We start from the raw sequence: 13,321 nt of genomic DNA, 5'->3' as shown, positions 1-13,321 counted from the left end.
TGGCACTGTGTTAATCTGCTCTGTCTCTGGCACTGTCTTAATCTGCTCTGTCTCTGGCACTGTGTGAAGCTGCTCTGTCTCTGGCACTGTCTTAATCTGCTCTGTCTCTGGCACTGTGTTAAGCTGCTCTGTCACTGGCACTGTCTTAATCTGCTCTGTCACTGGCACTGTGTGAAGCTGCTCTCTCACTGGCACTGTGTTAAGCTGCTCTCTCACTGGCACTGTCTTAATCTGCTCTGTCTCTGGCACTGTGTTAAGCTGCTCTGTCACTGGCACTGTCTTAATCTGCTCTCTCACTGGCACTGTGTGAAGCTGCTCTCTCACTGGCACTGTGTTAAGCTGCTCTGTCTCTGGTACTGTGTTAAGCTGCTCTCTCACTGGCACTGTCTTAATCTGCTCTGTCACTGGCACTGTGTGAAGCTGCTCTCTCACTGGCACTGTCTTAATCTGCTCTGTCACTGGCACTGTGTGAAGCTGCTCTCTCACTGGCACTGTCTTAATCTGCTCTGTCACTGGCACTGTGTTAAGCTGCTCTCTCACTGGCACTGTCTTAATCTGCTCTGTCACTGGCACTGTGTGAAGCTGCTCTCTCACTGGCACTGTCTTAATCTGCTCTGTCACTGGCACTGTGTGAAGCTGCTCTCTCACTGGCACTGTGTGAAGCTGCTCTCTCACTGGCACGGTGTTAAGCTGCTCTGTCACTGGCACGGTGTTAAGCTGCTCTGTCTCTGGCACTGTGTTAAGCTGCTCTGTCACTGGCACTGTGTTAACCCCGTTGTTGTGTGTTGTTTATTTGCAGCTGAATGAATTGAATAAAGCAGCAGAAGCTGCTCACACCTTCTTCCTGGCCAACCCTGAACATATGGAAATGAGGGAGAGTCTGGAACAATACAAGCAGATGGAGGGGGTGAAGGAATCTGATTTCATTGACAGGGAGATGAGACCGTACATGGTAAGAATGCGGAGTCACCAGTGCCAGCACCAGTGGCATCCTCGGAAATACAATGATGGGCAGAAATCCTGTCAATTAATATGTTAAATACAAGCATTGGTAAATTAGAGGTATTATTTTCTATCTAGGCAGTGGGGACAATACAGCGTTGCATAAAACACTGTATTACACTGGAAACAGCACTGTATTACACTGGATACAATACTGTGCAACACTGGATATAACACTGCATTTTACACTATTACTGAATTCAACATTATTAACTATTAAGTGTGTTAACCAGGGTTCAGGGTAAACACATTCCTTTTAGAGTGAAGGACAAGGTTGGCAGAAGTCGGGAACCCTGGATGACTCGGGATATTGAGGCCCTGGTCAAGAAGAAGAAAGAAGCACATGACATGCATAGGCAGTTGGGATCAAGTGAATCCCTTGAAGAGTATAGGAGATGTAGGAGTAGAGTTAAGAGTGAAATCAGGAGGGCAAAAAGGGGACACAAGATTGTTTTGGCAGATAAGGCAAAGGAGAATCCAAAGAGCTTCTACAAATACGTAAAGGCCAAAAGAGTAACAAAGGAGAGAGTAGGGCCTCTTAAGGATCAACAAGGTCAACTATGTGCATGTCTATAAGAGATGGGTGAGATCCTAAATGAATATTTCTCATCAGTATTTACTGCTGAGAAAAGCATGGATGTTAGGCAACTTGGGGGAACAAATAGTGATGTCTTGAGGAGTGTACATATTACAGAGAAGGAGGTGCTGGAAGTCTTAAAGTGCATCAAGATAGATAAATCCCTGGGACCTGATGAAGTGTGTCACAGGACATTCTGGGAGGCGAGGGAGGAAATTGCGGGTCCCCTAGCCGAGATATTTGAATCATCGATAGTTACGGGTGAGGTGCCTGAAGATTGGAGGGTGGCAAATGTTGTGTCTTTGTTTAAAAAGGGCTGCAGGGAAAAGCCTGGGAACTACAGGCCAGTGAGCCTCACATCTGTGATGGGTAAATTGTTGGAAGGTATTTTGAGAGACAGGATCCACAGGCATTTAGAGATACAAGGACTGATTAGGGACAGTCAGCATGGCTTTGTGAGTGGAAAATCGTGTCTCACAAATTTAATTGAGTTTTTTGAAGGGGTAACCAAGAAGGTAGATGAGGGCAGTGTAGTTGGTGTTGTCTACATGGACTTTAGCAAGGCCTTTGACAAGGTATCACATGGTAGGTTGTTGCATAAGGTTAAATCTCACAGGATCCAGGGTGAGGTATCTAAATGGATACAAAATTAGCTTCTTGACAGAAGCCAGACGGTGGTTGTAGAGAGTTGTTTTTCAAACTGGAGGCCTGTGACCAGCGGTGTGCCCCAGGAATCAGTGCTGGGCCCACTGTTATTTGTCATTTATATTAATGATTTGGATGAGAATATAGGAGGCATGGTCAGTAAGTTTGCAGACGACACCAAAATTGGTGGCACAGTGGACAGTGAAGAAAGTTATCTCCAATTGCAACGGGATCTTGATCAATTGGGCCAGTGGGCTGACAAATGGCAGATGGAGTTTAATTTAGACAAATGCGAGGTGGTGCATTTTGGTAGATTGAACCAGGGCAGGACTTACTCAGTTAATGGTAGGGCACTGGGGAGAGTTACAGAATAAAGGGATCTAGGGGTACAGGTTCATAACTCCTTGAAAGTGGAGTCACAGGTGGACAGAGTGGTGAAGAAGGCATTCAGCATGCTTGGTTTCATCGGTCAGAACATTGAATACAGGAGTTGGGACGTCTTGTTGAAGTTGTACAAGACATTGGTAAGGCCACACTTAGAATACTGTGTGCAATTCTGGTCACCCTAGAAGAGATTTACTAGGATGTTACTGGGACTTGATGGATTGAGTTATAAGGAGAGGCTGGATAGACTGGGACTTTTTTCTCTGGAGCGTAGGAGGCTGAGGGGTGACCTTATATAGGTCTATAAAATAATGAGGGGCACAGATCAGCGAGATAGTCAATATCTTTTCCCAAAAGTAGGGGAGTCTAAAACTAGAGGGCATAGGTTTAAGGTGAGAGGGGAGAGATACAAAAGTGTCCAGAGGGGCAATTTTTTCACACAGAGGGTAGTGAGTGTCTGGAACAAGCTGCCAGAGGCAGTAGTAGAGGTGGGTACAATTTTGTCTTTTAAAAAGCATTTAGACAGTTACATGGGTACGATGGGTACAGGGGGATGTGGGCCATACTCGGGCAATTGGGATTAGCTGAGGGGTTTAAAAAAGAAGGGCGGCGTGGACAAGTTGGGCCAAAGGGCCTGTTTCCATGCTGTAAACCTCTATGACTCTATAACTAACAGAAAGCAATGAGTAGGGGTAAATGGGTATTTTTCTGGTTGGCGATCAGTGACTAGTGCCCCAGGGATCAGTGTTGGGATTGCAATTGTTTACAATTTACATCAGTGATTTGGAGTCGGGGACCAAGTGTAGTGTGTCAAAATTCACAGATGACGCTAAGGTGGGTGGCAAAGCAAAGTGTGCAGAGGACACTGAAAGTCTGCAAAGGGATACAGACAGTCTCAGTGAGGGGGCGAGGGTCTGGTAGATGGAGTACAATGTTGGTAAATGTGAGGTCATCCATTTTGGTAGGAATGACAGCAAAATGGATTATTATTTAAATGGTTAAAAATTGCAGCATGCTGCTGTGCAGAGGGATCTGGGTGTCCTTGTGCAGGAATCTCAAGGAGTTGGTTTGTAGGTACAGCAGGTAATTAAGAAAGCAAATGGGATTTTGTCCTTCATTGCTTGAGGGATGGAGTTTAAAAACAGTGAGGTTACGTTGCAGCTGTATAAGGTGCTGGTGAGACCACACCTGGAGTACTGTGTACAGTTTTGGTCTCCTTACTTGAGAAAGGATATACTGGCACTGGAGGGGGTGCAGAGGAGATTCACTAGGTTGATTCCGGAGTTGAGAGGGTTGGCTTATGAGGAGAGACTGAGTAGACTGGGGCTAAACTCACTGGAATTCAGAAGAATGAGGGGAGATCTTATAGAAACATATAAGATTATGAAGGGAATCGATAAGATAGAAGCAGGGAAGTTGTTTCCACTGGTGGGTGAAACTAGAACTAGGGGGCATGGCCTCAAAATAAGGGGGAGCAGATTTAGGACTGAGTTGAGGAGGAACTTCTTCACACAAAGGGTTGGGAATCTGTGGAATTCCCTGCCCAGTTGAGGCTATCTCATCGAATGTTTTTAAGGCAAGGATAGATAAGTTTTTGAACAGTAAAGGAATTAAGGGTTATGGTGAGTGGGCGGGTAAGGGGGGCTGAGTCCATGATAAGATCAGCCATGATCTTATTGAATGGCGAAGCAGGCTCGAGGGGCCAGATGGCCCAATCCTGCTCCTCGTTCTGGATACAGATACAGTATTACACTGGATACAGCACTATGTAACACTGGGATACACCACTGTATTACACTGGATACAACATTGTATAGGACTGGATACAACATCATGTAACATTGTATAGCACTGGATACAGCACTGTCTTGCACTGGATACAGCACCTGTGGTAACACTGGGATACAGCACTGAATTACACTGGATAGAGCTCTGTGATAATGCTGGGGTGTGTCTCAGAACAACTTGGAGTATTTGACGAAAACATTCAACACTCATCATTTTCCATTCCTTTAAAGAATTGTTTCCTGTTGCTTTTCAGGGTTGTGAATTATTGGGAGAGAATTGTCTTGTTGTTTTGACAGATTGAAACTGACTTCTTGCTGCTTTCATTCCCAGGAGGCGTTTAATATTGGGCTGAAACAGTACGATGAGGAACAGTACGCCTTAGCCATTGATTCCTTTGAAGAGGCGCTGACACAGTATTGGCTGGCGGAGACAGAGTGCCGAGCTCTGTGTCAGGGACCAATACACGTTGATGCAAATAGTTACCCAACAGGCACCTACCACCTTTACGAACTCATAGCAGGTATGGGATACTGAGTGTACAGTGGGGACGGGTCTGTCGCTGTATAACACTGGGATACAGTACTGGTGGGGATGGGTCTGTCGCTGTATAACACTGGGGTACAGTACTGGTGGGGACGGGTCTGTCACTGTATAACACTGGGGTACAGTACTGGTGGGGACGGGTCTGTCGCTGTATAACACTGGGGTACAGTACTGGTGTGGATGGGTCTGTCACTGTATAACACTGGGGTACAGTACTGGTGGGGATGGGTCTGTCGCTGTATAACACTGGGGTACAGTACTGGTGGGGATGGGTCTGTCGCTGTATAACACTGGGGTACAGTACTGGTGGGGACAGGTCTGTCACTGTATAACACTGGGGTACAGTACTGGTGGGGACGGGTCTGTCACTGTATAACACTGGGGTACAGTACTGGTGTGGATGGGTCTGTCACTGTATAACACTGGGGTACAGTACTGGTGGGGATGGGTCTGTCACTGTATAACACTGGGGTACAGTACTGGTGGGGATGGGTCTGTCTCTGTATAACACTGGGGTACAGTACTGGTGGGGATGGGTCTGTCGCTGTATAACACTGGGGTACAGTACTGGTGGGGATGGGTCTGTCGCTGTATAACACTGGGGTACAGTACTGGTGGGGATGGGTCTGTCGCTGTATAACACTGGGGTACAGTACTGGTGGGGACGGGTCTGTCGCTGTATAACCCTGGGGTACAGTACTGGTGGGGACGGGTCTGTCGCTGTATAACACTGTCCAGTCCGGTTAGAATTCAGTCGGTTTCGCTGAGATGGACGGTGTGAATTGCCTGAACATCTTCATCTCACTCAGCTGCTGCATGATGTCCTTCATCAATAGACCTGGTGCTGTGATCAAGTGTCCAGAATCCAGTCAATGTGACCACAGTGTTATCTGATTAACACCTCGCTATCTGATCCAATTGGATTCCGTTAGTACCCCAGCTCAGTTTAGATTCAGGTTGCCTCATCCGAAGCTTCTTAAACTGGGTTTATCTGAAGCTGCTTTGCAATTTTCATAAAGATCAGAGGCCATTGGACATCACCAGACTCACTTCCACTCAGGCTGATTTACTCTGGTAATAATCCTCACTCTGTTCCTCCTCACTCTGTTCCTCCTCACTCTGTTCTCCCCTCACTCTGCTGCAGGATCATTCTCTATCTCTTCTGAAAACCATGTCCGTTCCCCTTCTCTTTCTCTCTCTCTCTTTCTCTGTCTCTTTCTCTCTCTCACTCTCTCTCTCTCTCTCACACTCTCTTTCTCTCTCTCTTCCTCACTCTATCTGACCTGTTGTTAATGTTGAGGATATTTATAGTCAATGGAAGCACAGTGAGATGGTGCAATGGGCAGAAACACAGCAGACGGAGCTCACTGTCGAGAAATATGAGCTGACCAATGTGATGAGACAGTGTTGTGAGTGTGTAGATGAACTGGGTGTTGGTCTGCACTCCAGCATCAGCTGTTCTGGGCCACTGGTGGACTGGGGAGCTGGTGAGTGGATCAGAGCTTTCCTTGACCATGAGACAAGGTTGGAGAGAGGGTGTCTGATGGTGTCTCATCCAACTGGGTCAGGCTGCGCAGCGATATACTCATAACTGAGGAATGTGGAAGTCCCTGAACCATATGTAGAAGTCCCAAACTAACTGAACTGGATGGTGCCAGGAATGAGTTCAGAGACTTGTGTGTGAATTTTATTTATAAAGATTGGCCAACTGGCTATTTAAACAAAAAAACAATTCTAATTGCTTTCCTCTGCTGTTTCCCGAGGTGACGAGTGTAAGCTCTGAGCCCAAGCAAATGCTGATGTGTGATTGCACAGAGACTGAATCTGGCATCAGTCACCATTCATTGAATCAGTTACTCAGTTCATTCACAAACGGCCTCTTCGTGTAGCTGCTGCCTGGGCTCCCCGGTGCTCAGAGCGAGTCTCGCTCCACGGGAGGTTTCCGTCACTATCTGCAGCACATTGGCACCAGCGCTGAGTGTTGGTGGTGGGCCCCGAATGTCGGGAGGATTGACTTGAATCTGAACAACCCTCAGGAAAAGCTCAGAGATCGAGAGGGTTGATTGAAATTGTTTAACTTCATGGTTTTGTTTCTGTTCTGCCGGTCTCTTTGCTCCGTTCACTCTGTCACTGCTCCCAGGTGAAGGTGAGAGTTACAATGGGGTGAGGGCTATTTCTGAAGTGAAGAACTGTGGGCAGTGGGAGGGAGGGGCAGCTGAGGGAGAGGCGAAGCTGACTAATCCTCCGGGATTTTATACATTCCCCCAGGACGGAGCCCCATTTCATTTGGAAGCTGGTAGCTCTGGCCTGTAATGTCCTCTTGATACAATGCCGGAATGTCGGCCTGGATTACAGGCTCAAGTCTCCGGGATGGGGATGGGGATCACTGGGGGATGGGGATGGGGATCACTGGCCCAGGGCTAACACCCCGAGTCATTGGGAATGGAAGAGACTGTGATGGATCTGAACTTTAACACATTGGGGAGCAAGACAAGGGGATTCGGGAATGAAAGGGAAAGACAAGAGGAAAGTGAATAAGAGGGTTAGAGTGGGATCTGGAGTGGGATTAACAACATAGTGAAGAAACATTGCGGGTGAGTGAGGAATAGTCCATCAGACATCAGATTTTTTTAAATTTGTTTGTGAAACATGCGCGTCTCTCTGGCTGGCCCGGATTTATTGTCCATCTCTAATTGACCCTCGAACTGAGTGTCTCACTCGGCCATTCCAGAGGGCAGTTTGAGAGTTAAACACATTGCTGGGGCTCTGGAGTCACGTGTAGGCCAGACCGGGTAAGGACGGCAGATTTCCTTCCCTAAAGGACATTAGTGACCCAGATGGGTTTTTCTGGACAATTGACAATGGTTATATGGTCATCAGTAGATACTTAATTCCAGATATTTTTTATTGAATTCAAATTCCACCATCTGGCGGGATTCGAACCCAGGTTCCCAGGATATTAGCCGAGTTTCTGGATTAATAGTCTAGTGATAATATCACTAGACCATCGCCTCCCCGTTGGATCTAATGAAGCAGCAGGTTTGAGGAGTTGAAAAACCCTCTCTGGTTCTGGGAGATTTGTCCGGATTTTAAACTCTGATCGATAATTTGGTGTCATGTGACTCTTTCCACTCAGATCATTACATCCAGGTCCTGCAGTGTGAACATGACTGTGTGAGAGAGCTGGCAACGCGAGCCGGACGGCTGTCCCCCATTGAAAACTACCTGTCCATGCACTACGACTTCCTGCAGTATTCCTACTTCAGAGGTCAGCCCCATTTGGAATTGTTTGTTTTCCTGGGATGTGGGTGCCATTGGCAGACAGTTCAAAACACAGGGAAGTTGTACAAAGAGGGAGCAAGCGAGGCTATCCCTGAACAGAGGGGTTTTCCGTTCAAACAGATCCTGGTGTTGACGCAGGTCTCTGCACTGACTGTGTTTTGTAGTTGGAAAGGACAGAATACTGACGGGAGGAAACGAGGGGGATTGTGGATTAAGTCGTACCCAACATTACCAGGAAAGAGCAGTTTGTTCAGGGGATTGGGGAAGTGGGTCGCCGGAGACTTTGTGACATTGGGACTATCAGGACCCGAGTGGGAGAGAGTTTGAAGACCGTTACCCTGTTGGTGGTAACCACCCATGGGAACAGGGGGAGATGGAAGATCGCTGGTGACTGGGACAAAAGGGCCAAAGTAATTAAATGGGAAGTGAGAGATCCCACAAAGAGGAGGCCAGGAAGACGGTGAGATTCCAGCTTGTTCCAGTTTTGTGTGGGAAATAATGTGAGCGTGGGAACTGTGTGAGGGATATCTTTGATGTAGTGACCATTTGAAGTGAAATTTATCTTTTTGATTATAGAACATAGAACATAGAACACTACAGCACAAACAGGCCCTTCGGCCCACGAGTTGCGCCGACCACATCAACACCTATCTATAACCCCCAATCCCATAAAACCCCATATACTCATCCAGAAGTCTTTTAAAAGACCCCAGCGAGTTCGCCTCCGCCACCACTGACGGCAGCCGATTCCATTCACTCACCACCCTCTGAGTGAAAAACTTACCCCTAACATCACTTCTGTACTTCCCTCCCCGCACCTTAAATCTGTGTCCTCTCGTAGCGACCATTTCAACCCGGGGAAATAGCCTCTGAGAATCCACCCTATCTATTCCTCTCAACATTTTATAAACCTCTATCAGGTCGCCTCTCAACCTACGTCTCTCCAGGGAGAAGAGTCCCAGCTCCCTCAACCTATTATGATATCTTTCACCTTAATTAATGTTCAAATTTACAAGTTAGAAACAGGAGGAGGCCACTCAGCCCCTCGAACCTGTTTCCCATTCAATAAAATCACGGCTGATCTGATTGTAACTCAACACCACACTGCTTCCAAAACCCCGATAACCTTTCACCCCGATAACCTTTCACCCGGATAACCTTTCACCCCCGATAACCTTTCACCCCGATAACCTTTCACCCAGATAACCTTTCACCCGGATAACCTTTCACCCCGATAACCTTTCACCTCCTGAGTGAGGATTTTTGCTCAGCTTTGAGATATTCCCTGATCCGCCTCCTCCAATCTCCGGGGAAAAGAATTGTAAAGATTCTCCGTCCTCATCGAAAGAGAATCTCCTCGGCTCAGCCGTAAACAGGAGACCCTGAATTCATACAGTTTTCATCCCCTTGTTTCAGTCTCTCTCACAACAGGAAACATCCATTCGATCAAACCCCCTCAATAACATTCTTCTAAACTCCAGTGAAACCAGACCCAAATTCTCCAAAAGAAAATCTCCTCGTCTCAGGAAGCAATCAGTGAGCTTCCTGTAAACTGCTTCAAAAAACAGTTACATCCTTTCTTAAATAAGGAGATCGAAACCGTACACAATATTCCAGATGTGGGCTCGCTGCACACAGACTGGTGACGATGTAGAAACATAGAAACTAGAAGCAGGAGGCCATTTGGCCCTTCCAGCCTGCTCCCCCATTCAGTTTGATCATGGCTGATCATCAGATTCAATATCCTGATCCCCGCTCCCCCCCCATATCCCTCGATCCCTTTAACCCCAAGGGCGAAATCGAAGTTCTTCTTGAAATCAGACAACATTGTGGCTTCCTGTGGGAGTGAATTCCACACATTCCCCACCCTCTGGGTGAAGAAATTTCCTCCTCACCCTCAGTTCTAAAAGGTTTCCCCCTTATCCTCAAACTCTGACCCCCTAGTTCTGGACTCCCCCCCCACCATCGGGAACATTCTTTCTGAATCTACCCTGTCTAACCCTGTGTGAATTTTATAAGTTTCTATCAGATCCCCTCTCACTCTTCTAAACTCCAGTGAATAGAATCCTCACCCACTCAGTCTCTCCTCATATGACAGACCTGCCATCCCAGGAATCAGCCTGGTGAACCCTCACTGCGCTCCCTCTATAGCAAGGACATCCTTCCTCAGATAAGGAGACCAAAACTGTACCCAATACTCCAGGTGTGGCCTCACCAACGCCCAGTACAATTGCAGCAAAACATTTCTGTCCCTATACTCCAATCCTCTCGCTACTTTCAGCAACTGATACATGAGGACTCCAAGGTCTCGCTGAGTGTCCGCCTCTCTCGATTTACACCTGTGCAAGTAATAATCTGTCTTCCTATTACTGCTATCAAAGTGGATAACCTGACATTTATCCACATTATACTGCAACTGCCACACACTCAGCCTGTCCATATCACACTGAAGCATCTCTGCATCCTCCTCACAGCTCACCCTCCCACCCAACTTTATATCATCTACAAATTTGGAGACAATACATTCAGTTCCCTCTTCCAAATCATTAATATAATGTAAACAGTTGGGGTGCCAGCACAGATCTCTGCGGAACCCCACTGGTCACTGACTGCCAATCAGAAAAAGACCCATTTATGCCAACTCTTTGTTTCCTATCTGCTAACCAGCTTTCTATCCATCTCAAAACATTACCCAAAATCCCGTGTTCTTTAACTTTGTATCCTAGTCTATTGTATTGACACCTTGTCGAAAGCCTCCTGAAAGTCTAAATAAACCACATCCACTGGTTCTTCCTGGTCAACATGAGTTACATCCTCAAAGAATTCCAATGGATTCATCGCGCATGATTTCTCTTCTGTAAATCCATGCTGATTTTGATCGATTATACCATTGGTTACAGTTGAATTTTTGAGAAGTGAGTTCTTGTCCAATGGTTTTCCTCCTGTTGCTGTTGTGGAGATTTTGTTCTGTTTTGGCTGTTGCTGGGGTAAGACTGGAGGTTATTTTAATAAACTTTTCTCTCTCTCCCACAGTCCAGAATTATGAGAAGGCTTTGGAAGCCACAAAATCCTTCTTATTGATCAAACCGACTGACGAGGATATGTTGGAGAATTTGGCCTATTACGAGAGTGTGCTGGAGGGGCAGGGGGACAGGGAGAGGATTACCCCTCGCCAGGTGGGTGATGACAGGAGAGGCAGAGAGTACCCGCTTTCCCATTCTATTCAGACCCAGGTTCCAGCTGTGTTCATGTACCGTTCCCCCAGAGCCCGCACTCCCCCCCACCCCGCACACCGCACTCCCCCCCCCACCCCGCACACCGCACTCCCCCCCCCCACCCCACACACCGCACTCCCCCCCCACCCCACACACCGCACTCCCCCCCCCACCCCACACACCGCACTCCCCCCCCCCACCCCGCACACCGCACTCCCCCCCCCCACCCCGCACACCGCACTCCCCCCCCACCCCGCAGCCTGCACTCCCCCCCCCCACCCCGCAGCCTGCACTCCCCCTCCCCACCCCGCACACCACACTCCCCCCCCACCCCGCACACCACACTCCCCCCCCCACCCCACTGCCCGCACTCCCCCCCCCACCCCGCACACCGCACTCCCCCCCCCCACCCTGCTGCCCGCACTCCCCCCCCCACCCCCGCACTCCCCCCCCAACCCTGCTGCCCGCACTGCCCCCCCCACCCCGCACACCGCACTCCCCCCCCACCCCGCACACCACACTCCCCCCCCCACCCCACTGCCCGCACTCCCCCCCCCACCCCGCACACCACACTCCCCCCCCCCACCCCGCACACCGCACTCCCCCCCCACCCCACTGCCCGCACTCCCCCCCCCACCCCGCAGCCGCACTCCCCCCCCCACCCCGCACCCACACTCCCCCCCCCACCCCACTGCCCGCACTCCCCCCCCACCCCCGCACACCACACTCCCCCCCCCCACCCCGCACACCGCACTCCCCCCCCACCCCACTGCCCGCACTCCCCCCCCCACCCCGCACACCACACTCCCCCCCCCACCCCGCACACCACACTCCCCCCCCCACCCCCGCACTCCCCCCCCAACCCTGCTGCCCGCACTCCCCCCCCACCCCGCAGCCCGCACTCCCCCCCCCACCCCGCACACCGCACTCCCCCCCCCACCCCGCACACCACACTCCCCCCCCCCACCCCGCACACCGCACTCCCCCCCCACCCCGCACTCCCCCCCCACCCCGCACACCACACTCCCCCCCCCCCACCCCGCACACCGCACTCCCCCCCCCACCCCGCACTCCCCCCCCCACCCCGCACACCACACTCCCCCCCCACCCCGCACACGCACTCCCCCCCCCCCCGCACACCGCACTCCCCCCCCACCCCGCACACCGCACTCCCCCCCACCCCACTGCCCGCACTCCCCCCCCCACCCCGCACACCACACTCCCCCCCCCCACCCCGCACACCACACTCCCCCCCCACCCCCGCACTCCCCCCCCAACCCTGCTGCCCGCACTCCCCCCCCACCCCGCAGCCCGCACTCCCCCCCCCACCCCGCACACCGCACTCCCCCCCCACCCCGCACACCACACTCCCCCCCCCCCCACCCCCGCACACCGCACTCCCCCCCCACCCCACTGCCCGCACTCCCCCCCCCACCCCGCACACCGCACTCCCCCCCCCACCCCGCACACCGCACTCCCCCCCCCCACCCCGCACACCGCACTCCCCCCCCACCCCGCACACCGCACTCCCTCCCCACCCCCAGAGCCCGCACTACCCCCCCCCAACCCCACTGCCCGCACTCCCCCCCCCCACCCCACTGCCCACACTCCCATCCCAAGCCCGCATTCCCTCTCTGCAGCCCTCACTCCCCCCCCCACAACAGCCCACACTCCCTGCTGAGCCCACATTTCCCACCCAAGCCCGCACTCCCCCCCACCCACACCCTGCATGCCTTACTGTGCTCTCCCCCAGGTGCTGTTCCCCCTCGCACTCTGCCTCCCACAGTCCTCTCCCCCCACAATCTGTACTCTCAGCCTTCACTCTCCCCCACGCACACACTTCCCCTGCAACCTGCACTCTCCCCCCGCATTCCCTCAGTACTGA

The 13,321-nt window shown here is 51.0% G+C and overlaps 1 protein-coding gene across 1 annotated transcript in view; it reads left to right on the top strand.

Annotated features, from left to right (window-relative positions):
* Positions 1–11,397, top strand: part of LOC145339657 (prolyl 3-hydroxylase 2-like) — a gene marked incomplete at its 3' end in the record, with an annotated part of 42,893 nt that extends 31,496 nt beyond the window's left edge. Inside the window, exons 5-8 of the mRNA XM_080184171.1 lie at positions 800–952; positions 4,727–4,916; positions 8,076–8,207; positions 11,255–11,397. Of these exons, the coding sequence (XP_080040297.1) occupies positions 800–952; positions 4,727–4,916; positions 8,076–8,207; positions 11,255–11,397 (618 nt within the window). The remainder of the gene's footprint in view (positions 1–799; positions 953–4,726; positions 4,917–8,075; positions 8,208–11,254) is intronic.
* Positions 11,398–13,321: the final 1,924 nt, after the last annotated feature.

The sequence above is a fragment of the Carcharhinus amblyrhynchos genome, unplaced genomic scaffold, assembly GCF_965287045.1.
Source record: "Carcharhinus amblyrhynchos unplaced genomic scaffold, sCarAmb.v2.hapA scaffold_592, whole genome shotgun sequence".
Lineage (NCBI taxonomy): Eukaryota > Metazoa > Chordata > Chondrichthyes > Carcharhiniformes > Carcharhinidae > Carcharhinus > Carcharhinus amblyrhynchos.
Note: the sequence above shows the minus strand (reverse complement) of the source record. Positions and strands in the feature narration are given on the sequence as shown.